The sequence below is a fragment of the Gracilinanus agilis genome, chromosome 2 (assembly GCF_016433145.1).
Source record: "Gracilinanus agilis isolate LMUSP501 chromosome 2, AgileGrace, whole genome shotgun sequence".
Taxonomy (NCBI): Eukaryota; Metazoa; Chordata; class Mammalia; order Didelphimorphia; family Didelphidae; genus Gracilinanus; species Gracilinanus agilis.
In genome coordinates this window covers 463,282,472-463,303,314 of record NC_058131.1, presented here as the reverse complement: position 1 = coordinate 463,303,314, position 20,843 = coordinate 463,282,472, and the positions used below count along the sequence as shown (strand labels likewise).

The 20,843-nt window shown below is 34.1% G+C and overlaps 1 protein-coding gene across 1 annotated transcript in view; it reads left to right on the top strand.

The window, feature by feature from the left end:
• SYNE2 (spectrin repeat containing nuclear envelope protein 2) overlaps positions 1-20,843 on the top strand; it is a 419,774-nt gene that overhangs the window by 237,710 nt on the left and 161,221 nt on the right. The window contains exons 59-66 of the mRNA XM_044664857.1: positions 439-594; positions 3,013-3,153; positions 7,930-8,112; positions 8,556-8,693; positions 13,739-13,927; positions 15,030-15,152; positions 16,573-16,755; positions 19,743-19,874. Coding sequence (XP_044520792.1) covers positions 439-594; positions 3,013-3,153; positions 7,930-8,112; positions 8,556-8,693; positions 13,739-13,927; positions 15,030-15,152; positions 16,573-16,755; positions 19,743-19,874 — 1,245 coding nt within the window. The remainder of the gene's footprint in view (positions 1-438; positions 595-3,012; positions 3,154-7,929; positions 8,113-8,555; positions 8,694-13,738; positions 13,928-15,029; positions 15,153-16,572; positions 16,756-19,742; positions 19,875-20,843) is intronic.

Sequence of the window (20,843 nt, the reverse complement as noted above, 5' to 3'; positions counted from 1 at the left end):
GACACTTTTGCTTCAAGCTTCCAGCTTTTAGGGGCCTTGAATCATTGTTATGATAATGTAGGAAGAAGCATAAATGGCAACAAGTTAATAAAAACTTCTGAAAACTTTTGCTCTGAACAGGTTTTTATATCGGGAATGCTACAGAGATAAAGCTAAATCATAGAAGCACTTTGGAAGTGCAGAGATGTTGTAATGTCTTTTTACAACAATGGGTTGACATTATGAAGTGATATCAAGTTAATTCTTACCAATTGAAAGGCATCATCTGACTAAACTGAGCATCTCTCAGGTTTAATCAGCTCGTATGAAGAGTGGAGTTTTGTCATGCAAAAGCTGCTCATTTAAATCATAAGGATGTGCTCGGAAACTGCTTTCAGTTTTAGAGTTAAACTTTTCCTGTGTCTTGTTAGTTCTGAAAACCCTCTTTAATGTTTTAAGGCTCTTCAGAAAATAATTGACAAAGAGAAGCTAGCTCTTGAGAATATTATGGAAAAACTCCGAATCAAGTACTCTGAGATGTATACCATAGTTCCTGCAGAGATTGAGTGCCAGATGGAAGAATGCAAAAAAGCTTTAGAAGACATAGATGAGAAGGTAATGATGTTTGTGGCAGCGTTGTTCATTCCTGTGGTTTATCTCTCATTTATGCAATAGAGGAAGCAATGTGTCTTTCAATAAAAATATAATTGGGTTCACATTTTCATTTAAGTTGCCTTTTCATTTATGAATATATGCTTTTTTTATGGTTCAGCTTAGTGAAAATTTTGTGATTGGAAACTGAACTCTAAAACAGCTTCAAGTGACAGAAGTAAAAGACCAAAATAATCTGTATGTTTTTCTCCTAGATGCTTCAAGACTGTATTTAGAATTCTTCTAATTAGGATGAGGTACAATTTCATTATCCTTTATAGTAGACCTGAATCATAGATTTTTTAAAATCTTAAAACAGGTTTGCTCTTTGCTTCTTGGAGCAATTCAAGTTCTAAAAACAGAATATCACAGTAAATTTGAACACATCTTACACCTGAAGGCAGATAGGAAGACAAGAAGATGAGTTATTGACGAAAAGTTTTAGAGGGGAGAACAAAAAAGTCAGAGTTCATTTTAATGTGATTTAAAAATAAAAAAGGTGACCCAAACCCTAAGATGAAATATTTATAGGTTACTTCTGTCCTTCCTGCATCCCCTCTCTTATAATTTAGTCCAGGTCTCTCAACATTTTATTATTAATTTCAGATATCCATAAAATTGCAATTTGACAAAAAATATATTTCTTAATGCCAAAAATTAAGCTTAATTGGTGGAATTAATCACTAATATTTCTATATATTACATACATTCTGTATCATATTTATACTAAGGAAGCATGACCATATAACAAGTATTACTGATCTGAATATTACATCCATAATGTCAAGACTATTTGTCTTAGTGTTTGTAGATATTAATTATGTAAGTGACAATTCTCTTTTCTACTGGTATGCATTTAGCAGCAAACCATATCATTTTGTCCCAAAAAATCTTTGAGTAGCTTCTAAAGTATCAGGGGCTGTTGATTTCTTTAGAACAGCATATCTTTATCTGAGATGAATGCCATAGTTCCTGCAGAGATTGAGTGCCAGATGGAAGAATGCAAAAAAAGCTTTAGATGACATAGATGAGAAGGTGATGATGTTTGTGGCATCATTCCTGTGGTTTATCTCTCATTTATGCAATAGAGGAATATAGGTCAAACTGAATGTTATTCTATTGTAAACAGCATATGGAATCCTTTAGAGAAGTCACTTAAAGTCTCTAAAGTCTATAATGTCTGGGCCTTTGAAAAATTTCACTTGTAATTTAGACCAGAGGTACATTTGTAAAAGGTAACAGCTAACAGTTATCATCTGACAGTAGATACTATTAGTATTCCATATAATTCAAATTGTTTTTTTGTGTGTTTCTTAAATCGTGATTTTTTTGCACCTCATCTAAGTGGTGCACATTTAATGTAGGTGGATTACCCATACAAAGTACCCCCACCAAACGATCAAAACTATTCATTATCAAGATTAAATTTTTTCTACTAAAACTGGAAGATGATAATAATATTTGAGTTTAGTGGGAAGGACCTGGGATCAGATCAGAGTGTTCTAGTTCCTAGTTCTACTATTAATCTTCTTTATGACCTGAGGCAAATCATTTATCCTCTGTGTTCCTCAGTTTCCTCATATGTAAAATGCTTGTAAAAGGATGTGGTGAGGCTCAAAGGAGAAATTGAACATTTTAATTTGCAAATAAAAGAATACTAGATAAAAGTAAGATATTATCTTTTGTTTTAATGATCACATCAGATGCCTATCAGTGTAATTTTCAAAAAGAATGAATACTCATGGGATTTTGAAGCAACACATTTATTATTAATCTCCAAGAGACAAGTTATTTTCTTTAAAGAATCATTCAGGTAGAAGTCATGCTGCTCAATGACTAAGCTTTGATTATTGTGAAGAAAAACACTAAAAATATTCAGCAGCATATATTTTCAAGTGTCATCTAGTTCAAGACTATATTGTTTCAGCCAAATGAATATTAGAGTTGAAAATACCTTTTCTTTGGCTTGCATTGGGATAAGTTTAGTTTCCTTAGAAATGGTGATCTTGTGTGCTTAGCCAAGATAACAAGTCATAAATAATTTATTTTTGAAGTTCATATTGTAAGGCAAGCCATATCCTTTGGCCATTGTGGATAATGTTTCAGATATACTAAACAGTACATACCTTTTGTGGCATTTGGCATGGATGTGAATGTCAGTTTAGCAGAGAAAAATTGCTATTCAACACCAAATACACCACATCAGTATCAATGTCTCACATAGGGAAGGGGGGGAGGTCTTGAGGAATTGTTCAGAGTGAATTTGTTCAACAGAATGATTGTCCCCCTTCCTACCTCCAGATTACCCTTTGTCGTGGAATAAATGAATGGGATGTTGAATCATCTCTAGAAGTTGAATACGCTTGTTTCTTTTTATAACAGATTAGAAATGAAGTCTTGAAGAGTTCACCTTCTTATATGATGAGTAGAAAAATAGAAGAAATTAATCATGGGCTTCAGAATGTTGAAAAGATGTTACAACAGAAAAGCAAAAATATTGAGCAAGCTCAAGAAATTCAAAAGGTAATGTCCTCTCATTCTTCCTTCTCAGGCAGGAATTTTGATAACTTTGATTTGTATTTTATAATTTGAATCATTCAGGAGGTACTTGGTCTCCAGTATATATTTTGCTCTATCCCCAACTAATGAAATATTGGGCATCTTATATACCTTTTGTGGGCACAGACACTGGGCCCAATTCACAAAGCATGGGTTTGCTGGAACTATGGCAGCAGTAGAAACTTGTAATGGTGAATAGACCTTCCCTATTAGAAATAAAGATTACATTTTTTTCATATTTATGGAGGGGGAGTCAAGTTTGACTATTAAGAACCATCCAATCATTAATCTGACATTTTGTGGTTGACATTTTGTGGAAGCTTAAAAACAAAAGGAAAGCAAGCTTCCCGTAGCAAAGGGGATTCACTAGATTATGAAAGATAGTAACCACTTAACTTCTGATTCCTAAGAAAGTGGAAAAAATGTCAAAAAGTCCAAATGTAATTCCATTTTCAACTGAAATAGTATCAAGGATATGCTCAAGCGAGTTCTAACCTGATTGCAAAAGCTGATTTTTAAATATTCACTGTAAGCATTTACACCTCAGAAATTATTGTTTTGTTGATTGCTTAGACTTAGCAAAATATTAATAATGCAAATAAAACTTAAATTTGAACATACATTCCTACCTATCCCTCAGCCAGATGGTTAAATATTTATCAGTACAACCCTATATTGCTCTATAAACATTTTGTGAACCCAGCAGGAGTGAAGTAAGAAGCCTCAGGGAATGATGTCATTACAAGATTAGAGGCCTGGTGACTCTAGGCTAAAAATAATAATAATTGTAATAATCATCATAGCTTGTATTTACATACCAGTCTAAGGTTCGCGAAGCCTTTTAAAATCCATTTTCTTATTTGAGCCTTACCACGTCCCTGGATAATATCCTTATTAAAACTCAATATCACATAATCACAGCATTAGAAAGAGTACATCTAGTCCAACTAAACCTGGAAAAAGATCTCCTCTTTATCATACCAGGCAGGTGTTTATTTGCTTAAGTAAGAGAGAACTCACTACCTCCTGAAACAGCCTATCACTTTTGGTTTGTGTTTTTATTTTATTTTTTAATATTTTATTTTCCCAATTATGTGTAATAACAATTTTCAACATACATTTTCCAAAATTATAGGATTTGAATTGTCTTCCTCCCTTTTCTTCTCTCCCCCCCCTGAGATGGTAAGCAATTTAATCTAGGTTTTACATGTATGATCAGAAAAAACATTTCTATATTGGTCATTGTGAACAGGATACATCATCTTATCATGTTTGACTAGGTCTAATTGTTAAGTAGCCTAAAGGATCTCCTTTGCATCTTCTAGGCACTACTACTACTTCTGCCTTTTGGGACTGAATAGAACAAGTTAAATCCTCTTCTTTCCCCTTCCATACTTCCATACTCCCTGGAAAAATCTCTAGCTTATTGCTTTTCCTAAAACAAGGCATCTTGTTGAAATTGAAATACAATAATCTAGATGGATCTGAACAAGACAAATTATTGTGGGACTATGCTCTGCCCCATCACATTATATTGGGTATATTGCATTTGGTTTTGGGATGCTACATTTTAGAAAGAATATTGTGTATGGTCTTGAGAGTCCATGTGTGAATTCCCAAAGTGCACATGGAATATGAAAAACAGTTTTAAATTTTTAATTTAGAGGATTTTATTTCAAATTATATAGATAATGCATTGGAAGAAAAAGTCCTAAGATATTTCTATGTAGGTAAACCCAATTTAGATAGTTTTCATGTAGACAAGTTTCCTAGAGATTACCACATTTAGATAACATGAAACAAAATGATTAAAGATTTTGCCTTCAAATTCCTAAATATGTCCACATGCCCAGATATAATCAGAAGAGACCTCAGAAATCAATCTAGTCTAACCAATAACTGAATAGGAATCGCTTTTCCCTTTTCTAACATGCTCAATTCATCCATTTGAAGCCTCTGATTGAGTAACAGGGAATTCATTACTTCCCAAAATAATCAAATTCACTTTTTTTATAGCTCTGCTAATTGGGCTTCCTTTTATTAAGTGATAGCTGCCTCTATGAAACTTTCAGCCATTGCTACTAGTTCTCTTTTCAGGGACCATGTGGGACAAGTTCATATCTCAGAATCACAGAATTTCAGGGTTGGAAGTCATTTCATTGGCCATCTAATCAAAACTATGCCAAAAAGAATCCAAAACTTTAAAATATCTGACAAATGACCAGATATGCTCTTCTTGAAAGCCTTTAATGATAGATAGTGCCAGGATCATAGAAGTTTATAAATGTTTATTGATTTATTCACTGTCTAAATAATTCTATTTTACTTTGGAACCACTTTAATTGTTTAAAAAATCACCAAACCTTATTTAATACCTTGGTATTAATTCTAAGAAAGAAAAACAACAGTGGGAAGGCAGTTGGGGTTGAGTGACTTCCCCAGGGTCACATAGCTAGGAAGTATCTGAAGGACAGGCTTGAACCTGGGTCTTCCTAACCACTGGCCTACTGCTGTATCCACTGTGCTGCCTTGCTACCCCTGAACAACTTTAATTGCTAAAGAGTTTCTCTTGTTTTGAAGTTTAAATTTGCCTCTTTACAACTCCAAACCATTCTTCCTAATTAAGCCTCTGGGACCAAATAGGATAGCTACAATTCTTCTTTCATATGACAAATCTTAAAATACTTGAGAGGGCAGGTAGATGGCTCAGTGGATTAAGAGCCAGACCTAAAGATGGGAGGTCCTGGGTTCAATCTGGCCTCAGACACTTCTCTTAGTTGTGTTATCCTGGGCAAGTTACTTAACCCCCTTTTTCCAAGCCCTTACTACTCTGCTGTCTTGAAGCCAATATACAGATGGAAGGTAAAGGGTTTAAAAACAAATACTTGTAATTACTGATTATAGCATTCCCTGCCTCAAGTCGTTGCTTTTTCAGGCAAAGCATCACCCCTTCCTCCAACATTTCCTCAGATAACAGATTTAAGGTTGTTGCCATCTTGGTTTGGCCTCAGCACATTTCCTAGCTTATCAGATGTCCGTAAAAAAAATCCCATTAAAAAATTCTGAACTTCGCAAATCCAAATAAAATGAGCATTTCCATATACAAAACAGAATGGTAAAAAGAAAATTGTACATGGAGATAAGAATTTGCACCATGGGCAGCTTGTTTTTCTCTCAGAGTATATGAAAAATTCAATGTGTTATTTTCAAAACTGCCCTGTTTGTTTGTATTTTCTACTAACTTTCCTTCTATTCTCTTCTTTACATTAAAAAAAAATTGGTAAACCTTATGCTAGACTCTTCCTCCAACTGCTCCCCTCTCAAATTGAAAGAATCAAAACTTTTATATAAAGTATGACTATAGCAGTGCTCTTCTTAAATCATGACACAATAATAGAATGGATATGGTATTCCAGTTGTAGTTTGACCAGAGAAAAGTACAGAGGAATTATAACCTCCGGATTCTGGGAAACAATGCCTTTTTTTAATGCAGTTCAGGAACACATTATTTTTTTTTTTTTGCTGGGGGGGGGAAGAAAGGAGTAGCTTCTTACACTATCCACTGAACTGAAATATTATCTACTAAGACCCTCAAATCTTTTTCAAACTGCTGATTATTTCTCTTTGTCCAATATTTGTGAAAATATTTTCTTGAGCCCAAATCAAAGACTTTGTATTTATCTCTAGTGAAGTTCATCTTCTTAGATTCATCCACCACAAAGATTATTTTGACTCTGATCCTTTTATTCAGTGTGTTAACTTTCTCTCTAACTTTGTGTCAGATTCAAATATAAGTATATTGTATACAGGTATATACATATATAAGAATATAAATATATTAATAAGTATACCATTATATTTATTTATACATACATAAATATGTAAACATATTAATAAGTATATCATTGTATTTTTAAACATAAAACTTAGGGGATTTTTAAAATTCCATTTGTGATAAAAATGTTAAATCAAACAGAGGCAAGTAATGATTATACTGGTTCTCCATATCAGACTCCCTACCATGGGGCATTAATGACTATTCCTTGCATCCACACATTCAAGTAATTCTGAATTCATTTAATTGCATTCATCTAATTCATCTCTGTCTCTGTGGGATTTTTGAAAGAATCATATCAGATACTTCATTGAGTGCTTTCCAAAAATGTGGATAAATAATATCGATAGCATTCTCTGATCTTCTTTTTAGTTAACCTAATAAAGAAAAGAAGTAAGACTAGCCTGAGGCCACTTTTTTTAAAGCCTTCCAATCTCTTTAATTATTCTTTCTAGAATTTTTCAAGAAATCAAAATCAAATTCACTGAATTGTCGTTTACATGTTCTGTTGAATTCCTTTATAGTAGTAATATAGAGAAATTTACCTTTTTCCCAGGCAGATTTCTCTTTCATGTCCTATCCTTCAGATATTTGAAGATAGCTATTAATGTCTCTAGGGCAACTGGTGGGGGGGGTAAAGTATAGTTCTGGGCCAGGAATCAAGAAGACTCATCATCCTGAAATCAAAACTGACTTTAGATACTCACTAGCTGTATGACCCTGGGCAAGTCACTTACTTCTATTTGCTTCAGTTTCCTCATCTGCCAAATGAGCTGGAAAAGGAAATGGCAAACCACTCCAGTATCTTTGCCAAGAAAACTTCAAATGAGGCCATCAAGTGTTGTACATGACTGAAATGATTGAACAACAAAAAATTCTGATTTACTTCTGATTTCCTTCTACAGAAAATGTGGGATGAACTAGACCTCTGGCATTCCAAATTAAACGAACTAGATTCTGAAGTTCAAGATATAGTGGAACAGGACCCAGGACAGGCACAAGAATGGATGGATAATTTAATGGTTCCTTTTCAACAATACCAGCAGGTATCACAGAGAGCAGAGCACAGAACTTCACAGCTAAATAAGGTGAGCCTATCATACCTAGGTAGCAGAAGACTGTGATGACATACAGTGCCAAAAAAGTAGATTAGTTTTTTAGGATTTCTTAACCTGAGGATTTTAAAATTTTTTAAAAACTATTTTGATTATTTTCCAAAATAATTTATCTCCCTTAGAATCCTATGCATTTTTATATGTTCAAAAACTAAGAAGATCCATATATCCATAAGGCTTCATCAAACATGTCAAAGTAGAATCCATGACACACACAAAAATTATGAAGCCTGGTTTTACAGAAAACCAAAATTCCTAGATTTTAATTATTCATTTTTTGTATTAATATACCTACCCAAATAAGAGACATGGATCTGTATATACATCTTATTCTGATTAATCCTCAATTTTTGAATTACTAATATTTTATTGAAATAAAAATATATTTTGAAAATATTACAATGTTCTTTTCCCAGGCCATACTTAAAATGGAAGAATATAACGACTTCTTAAAGAATACTGAGACTTGGATAGAAAATACCAGTAGTTTGCTAGCTGGTCCTACTGACTATAGTTCTTCAAAAGCCCTGAGTCACCATGCTAATACTCTTCAGGTAGGTCTATGTTTTTCTGAGTCTCGCTGAACCAAAATACATAGGTGGTGTAGATGCATGCAGGAGGAAATGCACTGGTATAAAGATCAATAAACTTAGCTTCTAGCCAGCTGGGCCACTCACTAGTTTAGTGATTTTTGGCAAATCTCTTAAAAACCCAGTTTCCTCATCTGACCATAACAAGTCTGGACTATCTGAGCTTTGTGGTCCCTTCCAGCTATAAAATTTCATAGTTCTGTAGTTTGTACTATTTTTGGTGCCATTATAAATTGGAAGAAAGGAAGGAAGGAAAGAATGAGGGAGGGAGGAAAGTAAGGGAAAGAGGAAAGGATAGAAAGAAGGAATAAAGGAAGGAAGGGAAGGAAGGATGTAAGGAAGGAAGGATAGAAGGATGGAAGAAAAGAAAGAAGGAAGGGAGGAAAGAAGGAAGGAAGAGAAGGGAAGTTTGGAAAAAAGGAAGGAAGTAGAGAAGGATGGAAGAAAGGAAGGATAAATGGATGGAGTAAAGAAAGAGTAAAGGAAGGAGGAAAAAAGGGAGAGGGGGCAGCTGAGTGACTCAGTAGATTGAGTATGAGGCCTAGAGATGGGAGGACCTGGGTTCAAATCTGGCCTTAGACACTTCCTAGCTGTGAGACTCTGGGCAAGTCACTTAACACCCATTGCCTAGCCCTTACCACTCAAAATACAATATTGATTCTAAGATGGAAAGTAAGGGTTTCAATTTTTTTTAAAAAGAGGGAGAGAAATTTTCACATTCCTGTCTATTACTGGAACAGAATTCCAAGTCTGAGAATTCATGTAACTGTCCTTCCTTCTATATTGTTCAAGGAAAAAATATACAGCCTGAAAAGAAATATTATTTTATAGAATTTAATTTTACAATTACTTCCAAAGAAAATCATAATGACTTTCTAATCAAAAAGTTGGCTTTGGAATTGATCATATTTTTTTCATAACTTGATTTATCTCTCTTCTTCCCAAATGCAATTTCTTTCAGCATGTTGATCCAATGATTGTCATTCCACAGGACCCTTCTATAAATGTCAGTTTCTTTCTACTCAATTCAGTAGTTCATTGTCCAGTACATAAGTGGATTTACCAAATTAGGAGACAAAGATGATGTCTGTTCCCATACAAGTCTGAACAACCAGTATCACATTGTCTTTTCCACAAGGGAATGGATGATGCTTGCTGGTTTTGTGCTGCCTTCTGCTGACACAATTATAAAACTGCCATTAATACCATTCAGGAAAAGAATTTTTGAGGAAAGTTTCTAAATTAGTCTCTGGTTTTGTTTAAAGAGAGACTAAAGGAGAAAAAGAAAGAGGCATGTAGTAAAAGATAGAATTTCTGAAATTCACCCAAAGTTCCAAAAGCCCTTCTAATGGAGTCATTCCTGAGAATTTTACCCCTGGGAAATCTTCTCCTATCCCCTATAAAACTATTGCATAATGTACAGGGGGAAAAAAGTAGTTGTATTCTTTTCATTTTTATTTTTTTATGGAGAACATGGAAATAATCATCCTAATTTTTTGCAATATAACATATTGAGTTAAGAAATGCTATCTTTGAAACTATGTCTTTCAAACTTGGCTTATAACTTCTTTCTGTTATATATTTGCAAAAAAAAAAAAAGGTCCAAAGGCATAAGGTTGGGCCTTTACGTATTTTGAATATAATTAAGGCAAATTTATGGGTTGAAGTGGACATGATTGGGGAATGTAGACTTGAAACTACCACACCAATGCAACTATCAACAATTTGGAAATAGGTCTTGATCAAGGACACATGTTAAAACCATTGGAAATGTGCATTAGCCATAGGTGGGGGGGGGGAATTTGAGGGGTGAAGGGGAAAGTAGGAGCATGAATCATGTAACCATGTTAAAAATGAATATTAATAAATGTTTAAATAAAGTAAAAAATAATTAAGGCAAATTTGTTCAGAAATATTCCTTGTCATAGAAATTGTAACAGATTTCATGTAAAGCTTTAAGAAACCCAGACTAACAGTATTATTTAGCATACACACATATATACAAACATATATATGTATATGTATAAAATAGGAATAATAATACTTGTAATACTCACTTCACAGAATAAAAAGTATGTTTTATACACTATATATGCAAAATATAGAATGTATTTATATTATTCACATTGAATTATTAACTGTTAGACTATCTAAGCTCTGTGGTCCTTTTCAGCTTTAAAATTTCGTGGTTCTGTGGTTTGTACTACTCTTAGAGGCATCTAAATCCGTGATAGGCAAGCTTTTGAGTTTGGTGTGTCAAAATTTGCCAAAAAACTGAGCATAACTCAGGTGGTATGTCACTGAGAAAAAAACTATAATTTCACGATATTTATAGTTTAAATAACAAAAATGTATAATTGTCATTTTAACTGTATTTAATAAACCAAAATAAGTAAATTAATACAGGTAGAATTGTCATCTATAGTGCACAGAGTGTCTACACTACACTACAGCAATCGTTTCATCCCTGGCATGTGGTCCCATATTTCTCTGTATGCTGCTGCATACGGCCACTTGTCATCAAAAACGGCTACATGTGTCATAGGTTTGCCATCACCAACCTAAATAATGAACTTGTATTTTGAGGGAAATAAAAGAAATATAGAAAGAAGGAAAGAGGAAGGAAGGAAGTTAGGTAGAGATTAATTTTAATTATCTAAATTAGATTTAATATAAATTATTTTAGTTAGAATGTATATACAATACAGTACTATGAGATAGATATTGGAAATATGATTATCCTCATTTTTCCAAGTGAGATAACTGAGGCTCTGAGGTTAAGTGACTTATCTATGGTTACACCAAGTGTGGAGCTGGGATTTTAACTCATGCCTTTCCTACTTCCAATTCCTATATGTCTATTAGCCAAGCCTTATCCCAAATCTGTTGCTTTATAATTGGGCATCATATTCCAGAGAGCATGGACAAAATAACTCTGTCCTATCAATTTATCAGAGCCTGATACTTAGTATAGGGCCCATAGTATTCACAAAAAGGAAAGAAAAACATATCACCTAGAGTGGCAGGTGTGATATATTTCAAATCCTGCCATTTCTCTTAAATACTTATGATTGTGGTATTTTACTTTGTATACAATCATGGATTTAGATATGTAAGGAACCTTCAGAGTTATCTCATCCAAAAAACTCATTTTTCAACTTAATAAATTGAGGCCCAAAATGTTTAATGACTTGCCCATAGTCACAAAGGTACTAAATGGCAGAGTTATGATTTTAGCTCAGATTGTCTGACTTAAATCTAGCATTCTTATTATTGTGCCATGCTTTTAATAATTTGTGGTTTCTAAATGCTTCTTTCATGAACTGCTGTAGAAATGGAAATGCATTAGAAAAACATGTGACCAACCACGTAGTGAGGTAGGGATATGATTAGGGTTCTGATGTTAAAAGATCACTCTACTGCAAATAGGAATAATATGGAAATAGGTTTTGAACAAAGATAAATGTATAACCCAGTGGAACTACTTGTCATATTTGGGAGGGGTGGGGGAGGAAAGTGTGTATGTGTGTATCATGAATCATGTAACCATGGAAAAATATTCTTAAAAAAATAAATAAATAAATTCTTCTTTCACAAAATCCCTAGGAGAAAGCATCATGTGAGTGCCTATCCACTGGTTTCTATAGAACATGCCACACTGGGATTCAATTCATTTAAACAAATGATTGCTAATATTCAAGGCAATGGAGGAGGCATTGGTGATTGAAAGATAAATTGAAAAATAAATCTGGCACCAACCTAACTTTCAAAGAGCTTATAATTTAATGGGCTGACCTCTCTCTATTAAGCTCTGGTTATAGGTGGGAACTTCCTGTCTGCTTATATGATATTGACAGTTGCATCTGTAGGGGTAGCCCAATGAACCATTGGCAGTGCCATGAGAGGGACTTATCAAAGTGGACATCTGGTATTATCAGTGGATTAGATGCTGATAACCATGGTATTCTTATAATTTACTTAAAGTTATGATTGGTAGGATAAAATTGATTTGCATAATTTATAATATTTAGATTCATTTTTGTGAGTTCTTTTATAGCTCTATTTTAGTAGAATAAATTGATGATAGGGATATATTCATAACTTGAATTTCTGGAAGATAATTTGGAATATTTGGAATTGTTAAATTTGCGCATTAATTTAGTTTCATGAATTACAAAAATAAAAGAATATATGAGAATGCACATCTAACAGTAAAAAGTTTCGATTGTTTTTTAGTTGTTTTGTAGGAAAAGTAAAAGATTTTATTTGCTATATTAGCCATTCAATATTTAATTTTATTATTTTTGTTGATATTGTTATTGTTTTCTCTTTTTTTAAAAAAACGCTCAAGAAAATGTTTAGATTATTGACCTTTCTCTTATAGATAACTCCTCTTAGCTAACAATTCAGATGTCAATAGAACCATCAAAGCAGTTACAAAGGAACAACATATCCACAGAGTCATACCACACAACACCACACAGAGCCAAGCTTTGAGACTCTAGGAACAGTGTCTCTGGGAACAACCACCACTACTGGAAATTTCCATCCTTCTAAAGAACTTGGGGTTCGATTTATAACTAAGGGAATATAACCAAAGAGAAACAGCTGAATTATATTGGGGCTTGGGAAAGAGGTTGTAGCCTGAGGCAAAGGTATTTGGGAGCTGCCTAAATGCAATTAGAGAAACCAAGAAACCCAAATAGGGCATTTAAGACTTGACTACCTCTACCACTCCTATTTAGGGTGCTCAGTGGGTGCTTGTTGTTCAGTCTTGGAGTTTCTTGAAGGAAAGTTCCTATGGGTTAAAGGTAAATTTAGGGTTTCATAAAACAAGTTTGTCATAGGCTATTTGTCCAGTGCTTTCACTAGAGCTAAAAATGATCATTGAAAGTATATGTCATATGGTTTAAAATGTAGCAAATTCTAATCTCTGATGTATATTAGAGTAAATCAATGTATTTTACTTTTTGATATTTTTCTTTTCTTTTCTCATATCCATTTTATAGATGGCTTTGGAAGATTCAGAACAAAAGCAGAATCTTCTTCATTTGGTTTATTCTGACCTGGAAGAGTTTTCAGTAATCTTTGAAACAGATGACTTTGCACCAATTAAGTTAAACCAGCTAAGTGCTAGAGTCACAAATCTGCAGCAAAAAATAATAGCAAGTCTTCCACAAATCCAGCACATGGCTGATGTAAGTTTTGTTGCAGTTTTACTTTATTTTAATTTACATTTATTTTATTAAAGAATACCTACATTGCTTTATTATCAAGATAGACATCTCTCAATTGTCTACTGGCAGACTTTTTATTGTGATAATTTTCAGTCTTTGGCAAATTTTACTTTCAAATTCTTATTGATTAAAGTTAGAGTAAAGATTATTTGCATTGTGTAATAGTTCTTAGTTATTTAGTTTTCCCTTTGTATCATGTAGCTCAGAACATGACCTTTCAAAGTAAAACATACTCAATTGTTTTAAAAAATATCCTTACCCTTCTATCTTAGAATTGGGACTAAGTATTAGTTTCAAGGCCAAAGAATGGTAAAGGGTAGGCAATTTGAAGTTAAGTGACCTGCCCCGGGTCACACAGAAAGTGTCTGAGTCTGGACTTGAACGTAGGCCTTTCTATCCATTGAACCTCTTAGCTGCCCCTAAAGCATATAGTTTCAATTCAGTCATATCAGACATCTGATTCTTTGTGATCCCATTTGAAATTTTCATGATAAAGATAGCAAAGCCCTCTTCTTCTCCAGCTCATTTTACAAATGGGGAAACTGAGGCTGATTTAAATTACTTGACCAGGGCCACATAGCTAGTAGATGTCTGAGACCAGATTTGAGATCAGGAAGATCTATCTACTGTGCCATTTAGCTGCCCTAAATGATATACTGTTGTTCAGTAACTTTTTAATAATGTCTGACCCTTCATGATTATGTATGGGGGTTTTCTTGACAAAAATACTGGAGTGGTTTGCCATTTCATTTTCCTGTTCTTTTTACAAATGAGGAAATTGAGGCAAACAGGGTTAAGTGACTTTCTCAGGGTCACCTGGCTAGATGTGTCTGAGGCCAGATTTGAACCCAGAAAGATGCATCTTCCTTGCTTTAGGCCCAGCACTCTATCTACTGTGTGCCACCTATCTGCCTTAGTGGCTCACATTTCTATTTTATTTCTGTTCTACTGCACTACATCATCTTGAAACATCAACCACTAAAAATAAATCATCTTCCTATATGTGATTAATATGCAATGAAACAGAAGTCAGCTTTTTTAAAAACTGCTTTTTAAATTCTAGGAGGTGATTGCTATTGAAAATGAAGTAAAATCAATAGAGAAGAAGGTTTTTAAAATCAAAACTATCTTGTTTTCCAAAGAAATATTTGATTTTTCTCCTGAGGAACATCTTAAACATGGGGAGGTAAGCATGGATTGTTAAAAGTATTTGTCTTTACATTGTGTTTCTGCTGCGTTTGTGGGATGTATCACTGCTACATGTTTGGAGACAGTAAATCAGTAAGGTGGAGAAGAATGAACAAGGTTTCAGCAGTTGTTAGTCTAATATCTGGATCAAAATTATATGCAAACTGAGGAATACATGAAAAACCAAAGTCAAATAAGGTTAATTCTATAGCCATTTACTAAGCACTGTTTATATAAAACATACTTTGGTAATTGTCAAAGATTCAGAGATGAAACAAAAACCCACCAAATTCTTATCCATACACAAATAGTTATGAATTAGAAGATGATTAAATTCATGGGATGGACAAGCAAAATTTTCTGAAGTGTTCAAAGTTGTTGGGGAAAGGGAACCACTTGTTCTCTGTTTGATACTTGGGAAGACCAGACAAGGATTCTGGGAGGATAAGACACCTGAGCTGGACCTTGAAGGAAGGAAAGGACAGGAGTGGGTGGGTGATGGTATATCCAAAGGCATAGAGGCAGAGAGGACAGGATGAGATCGACGTATTTGTTGAGAGCTAGCCAGTTTGGTTGGACTTAATGATACAAGAAGGAAATTAATATGAACTGAGTCTAAAAAGGTTGCCTAGAATCTGATTATGATGAAGCTTTGTATGTAAACTAAGAAATTTAAATTTCATTAAAATAAGCATGATTAACCATTAATATTTTTAAAAGCAGAGGACTATTATGATCCTGTGCATTAGGAAGATTATAGGTGGCATGAAAGAAGATAAAAGAGGAAGCAGGGAGAAGTGTTAGAAAGGCTATTACCATTTTCCAAGTGGTAGGAAAAGAAAATCTCAACTACACTGGTGGCAAATGAAAATAGAAGGGAGAGATATTGTAGGTAGAATCAACAGAATTTAGCAAATGATATTAAGTTGAAAATAAAGGATATTGAAGAGTCAAAGATGAATGAGTCCAAGGTATTGAGACTGGATAAATGAGAAACATAAAAGATAGATATATATCCACTAAGAAGAGCTCAGAGGTGGACTTGGTAGGAACAAATTTTCAAAAATTCTCAGCTCTATTTTCAAGTATCTTTTGTCTAGTTATTTGATTCAACAAATATTAAGTACCTTCTGTATACAGAGTATTGGGCTAGTCCTTAAGTAAAACAATATGCTCATAACAGAACAAAAATTCCCAATAATTGATTATTGCTATAAATTCTAAACAAATGATAGTGGAAGAATAAAATTTAATGATGGAGACTCACACTAGTCATGCAGTAGCAACCTGAGGAAACATCTTAAAATACTCAAGTATTATTTCCAGTATTAAGCAATAGAATAACTTATTTTCAGTAATTAAGCTTTGCACTTACTTTTTTCTTTCACATTTACAAATGTTGGCACCTTTCACTTTAGGTCATACTTGACAACATAAAGCCCATGAAGAAGGCAATTGCTGAGATAGAGTCTTATCAAGTGGTCCTGAGATTGCCTGAAACAGGAATGAAATCTTTGCCAGTATTTGAAAGGACAAATCAGCTTTTACAAGATGTGAAAATGTTAGAGAAGGCAACCCATGAACAAAATGAAATATTGAAGGTGAGTGGTTTTTACTGACATAAAATGTAGTGGGTAGAAATGTTCATAAAAAGACTTGCTATTTTCATTTTCTTTTTTTAACAGGGGAAAGCATAACTGTTTATAGCTGCAATTTGTTACCTCCTAGCTAGGTGGTACAATAGATAGAGTATTGGACCTAGTGTCAGGAAAAACAGGTCAAAATTATGTTTTGACTTACACACAGTGGACCATTCTTAAACATTTGAAGGGCACTAATTCCATGAATAGATATTTTTTGGTTCAACAGTTTAATTTCTTTAATTAACCTTTAATTTTTAAATTAAATCCATCTTTACAGATTTTATTCTTTTTTAACATCATTTAAAAAAATGTTGTGTTCCAAATTCTCTCTCTCTCTCTCTCACTCCCTCAAACCTCTCCTCCTTCCTTGAGATAGTAAGCAAACTGATATAGATTTTACATGTGCACATTTAAAACATTTTTCACGTTAGTCATTTTGTAGAAGAGATGATAAATTTTTAAAAAAGAAGAAAGAGTATACATTCAGATTCCATCAGTTTTTTTCTCAGGAGTTGGATGGCATTTTTATCATGATTCTCCAGGATTGCCTTGAGACAATTACTCAGACTAACTAGGTCATTCACAGTTGTTGATTAAAAAATATTGCTGTTACTCTATACAGTTCTGCTCACTTCATTTTGAATCATGCAAGTTTTTCCAGGTTTTTCCAAAATCATCCTCCTTGTCATTTCTTACAACACAATAATATTCCTTCATAATCATCTACCACAGCTTGTTCAATTATTTCCCACTTGGTAGGCAATCCTTCCGTTTCTAATTCTTTGCCACTACAAAAAGAACTGCCATAAATATTTTTCTACACATATGTCCTTTTCCCCTTGTTTTTAATCTCTTTATGATGCAGGCTTGGTAATGGTATTACTAGATCAAATGTATGCCCAGTTTTAGAGCCCTTTGTGCAAAGTTCCAAATTGTTCTCTAGAATGGTTGGATCAGATCATAGCTCCACCAATAGTGGAGCAGTATCCCATTTTTCCTCATCCCCTTCAACATTTATCATGTTCTTTTTCTGTTATATTGGCCAATAGATGGTATCTCAGAGTTATTTTAATTTGCATTTCTCTAATCAAATGTGATTTAGAGCTTTTTTGCATATGACTATAGATAGGCTTTGATTTTTTCATCTGCAAACTACATATATCCTTTGTATGTCAAAAGGTCATATCCTTTGACCATTTATCAGTTGTAAAATTACATTCTTACACATTTGACTCAGTTCTCTATATATTTGAGAAATAAGAACTTTATCAGAGATATTGTAAAAAGAAAATTCCAAACTTTCTGCTTTCCTTCTAATCTTGGATGCTTTGATTTTGTTTGTACAGAGACCTTTAATTTAATATAATCAAAATGATCCATTTTACATACTATACTGCTCTTTACCTCTTGTTTGTTTATAAATTCTTTCCCATGGTCCATAGATCTGACAGGTAAACTATTCCATGCTCCCCAAATTTGCTTATGGTATCACCCTTTAATGTTTAAATCACGGATACATGTTGACTGGATCTTGGTATACTGTGTGAGATGTTGGTCTTTCCCCAGTCTCTGTCATATAGTTTTCCAATTTTCCCAGTAGTTTTTGTCAAATAATGAGTTCTTGTCCCCAAAGCTTGATTTATCAAGCATTAAATTACAGTGGTCATTTATACTAGGTTTTGTACATCTAATTTTGTACATCTAATCTCTTCTACTGATCCACTATTTCTTAGCCAGTACCAGATTGTTTTGATGGTTACTGCTATGAGTTGATTTTTAATGCCTCTGGTGATTGAGAAGCCTTGTAAGAAGCAATATTCTGCTTTCTAGAACCCCAGTTGAAACTGAGGCACTTTAGTGGACCAATTTGGGGGAGGAAGAAGACTGTTGTTATAATAACTTTGACTGCCACCTACGTCTGCTATCTCTCAAGAAGAGCAGAGACTTTAAGGATGCTTTGGGCTTGGGAGGATCCCTAGAGCTAGATGTCATGGTATAGTTTTACTATACCATGACATCTTATAGGCTGGTAATCAATTACTTCCTTTTCAATCCCCTATTTCAGAAGCTACATCCAAATCTTCCTATGGGATGTACCTTTTTCTTTAAGATTACTTAATTTTTCATCATATTTTGGCCATGTGGCTATACAAGTTAACTCTGCCAGTTCTAGGCTATGGCTACATGGACACAAAATGTACCTTAACTTTGACTATTTCTCCCCCTTTGCTGTGAATATAATACTACTAGGAGGAAGTCATATATATCTTATACTATTGAGGTAATTATCGGCAAAATATCATTGATAGCCAGGTGGCACAGTATATAGAGTACTAAACCTGGAGGCTCATCTTCCTGAATTCAAATCTAGCTTCAGACTCTGTGTGACCCTGGGGAAGTCACTTAATACATTTGCCTCAGTTTCCTCATCTTTAAAATAAGCTGGGGACAGAAAGGGCAAACCACTCCATTTTCTTTGCCAAGAAGACTCCAGATTGGGTCACAAAGAATCAGACACAACTGAAAAATGACTAAACAAATCAGTATTATTGTAGTTTGTTAAGCTAATCCTGAAATGTTTTTATGCAGAAATTCCTTAAAGATTGCTCTGTTTGTTCATCAAAGGTGAATCAGGCACAAACGGATCAGATGCTGTGTGTGTGTGTGTGTGTGTGTGTGTCTGTGTCTGTCTGTGTCTGTGTCTGTGTGTGTCTTTGTGTTAGTTTGTGTTGCTGCTTTCCATCAAATAAATGGAAAAAGTCTACATGCAGGAATTTTCACAGAACTTCTTATAGGAATATGCCAGCAGATAGTATTGTGTCCCAGCTGCCAGGCTGATCAGAATCCAGAAATGAAGCTTGATTGTCAGGTGTTCTGCTTTGGTAAAGTAATAGAAGAATTCCAGAGTCAGATTTGTAAATCAAGTGATGTTTTTCTTTCTATAGCTTGTCATGAAACAGATTGATGAATGTGACCAAGAAATAGAAAAGCTGAAGTACCTCTTAAAGAATTATTCAACTGAATTCTCTCCTGAAAACTTTTCTCCAGACCAAGCCACCACTTTGCCTCATGTACAGGTGAGTTTCATTTCTTCTTTCAGTATTTGTTGAGTACATATTATAGGTGACATGTAATGTGAGGTGCTATTTTATTTCCTTGGTAGTTAGTCCTTTTAACCGTGGTGTATTTGCTACACATATTTCCCACCCATTCCCATTTTCTAAAGTGACTCATAACTACTTGAACTAAACAATCCTAAATCCCCCAAATTCCTAAAACAAAAAGAGAACAATAGCCCCCAGTGCCCAAGGTATGAGGAAGCAGGAAATGTGCTATAGTAAAAACCCACTATACTAACTTATTGGACAAATCAGATTGTCCACTTTAGGCCTGATCTGCTTTGAGATGTCCAGTTTAGCCCTTTTCATTCCTTCCAGTAGGACAGGGATAGACATGTAAGGCAGCTACAACCTAGAGAGGTCTCCAGGTGTCTACTCTGATCCAGGCCTACATTTGTGAGACTGACCGCAAAATATGGTAGGTGAGGAATTTATTTCAGGTGAGATACTTAGAGGACTATAATTGAAAAAGAAAATTCTCATAATAATGAATATTTTTATGATGAAAAGGTCTAAATCACAAAGCTGTTCACATGTAAAAGTAGGTAGCCCATCAAAGAATGCTTTTCTTGACCTAGTTGTGCTTAATTATCTCTGTTAAATGATTCTGTAAAGGTCCTTTCTTTGTCCCTTACTCATGTTAACAGTTAGTCCCTCCAATAAAAAAAACTTGACTGTGCTGGGTTCACTGTTTGCTGAAAACTGAGCCCTTATTATTAATACTGTCTTTGCCCTGTTATCAATTTGCAATTAGCAGTGGCAGCAGTAATAATAAGACAATAAAAATAAACATTGAATAGTATTATTTCAAAAGTAGAAGGGACCTCAGTAATCATGTCATGAAACTTGGTCATTTCCCAAGTTGGGGGAAAAAAGCCTCTGTGCATGTAAATGAGTTATGGTTTTTTTTGGTTGTTGTTGTTTTTG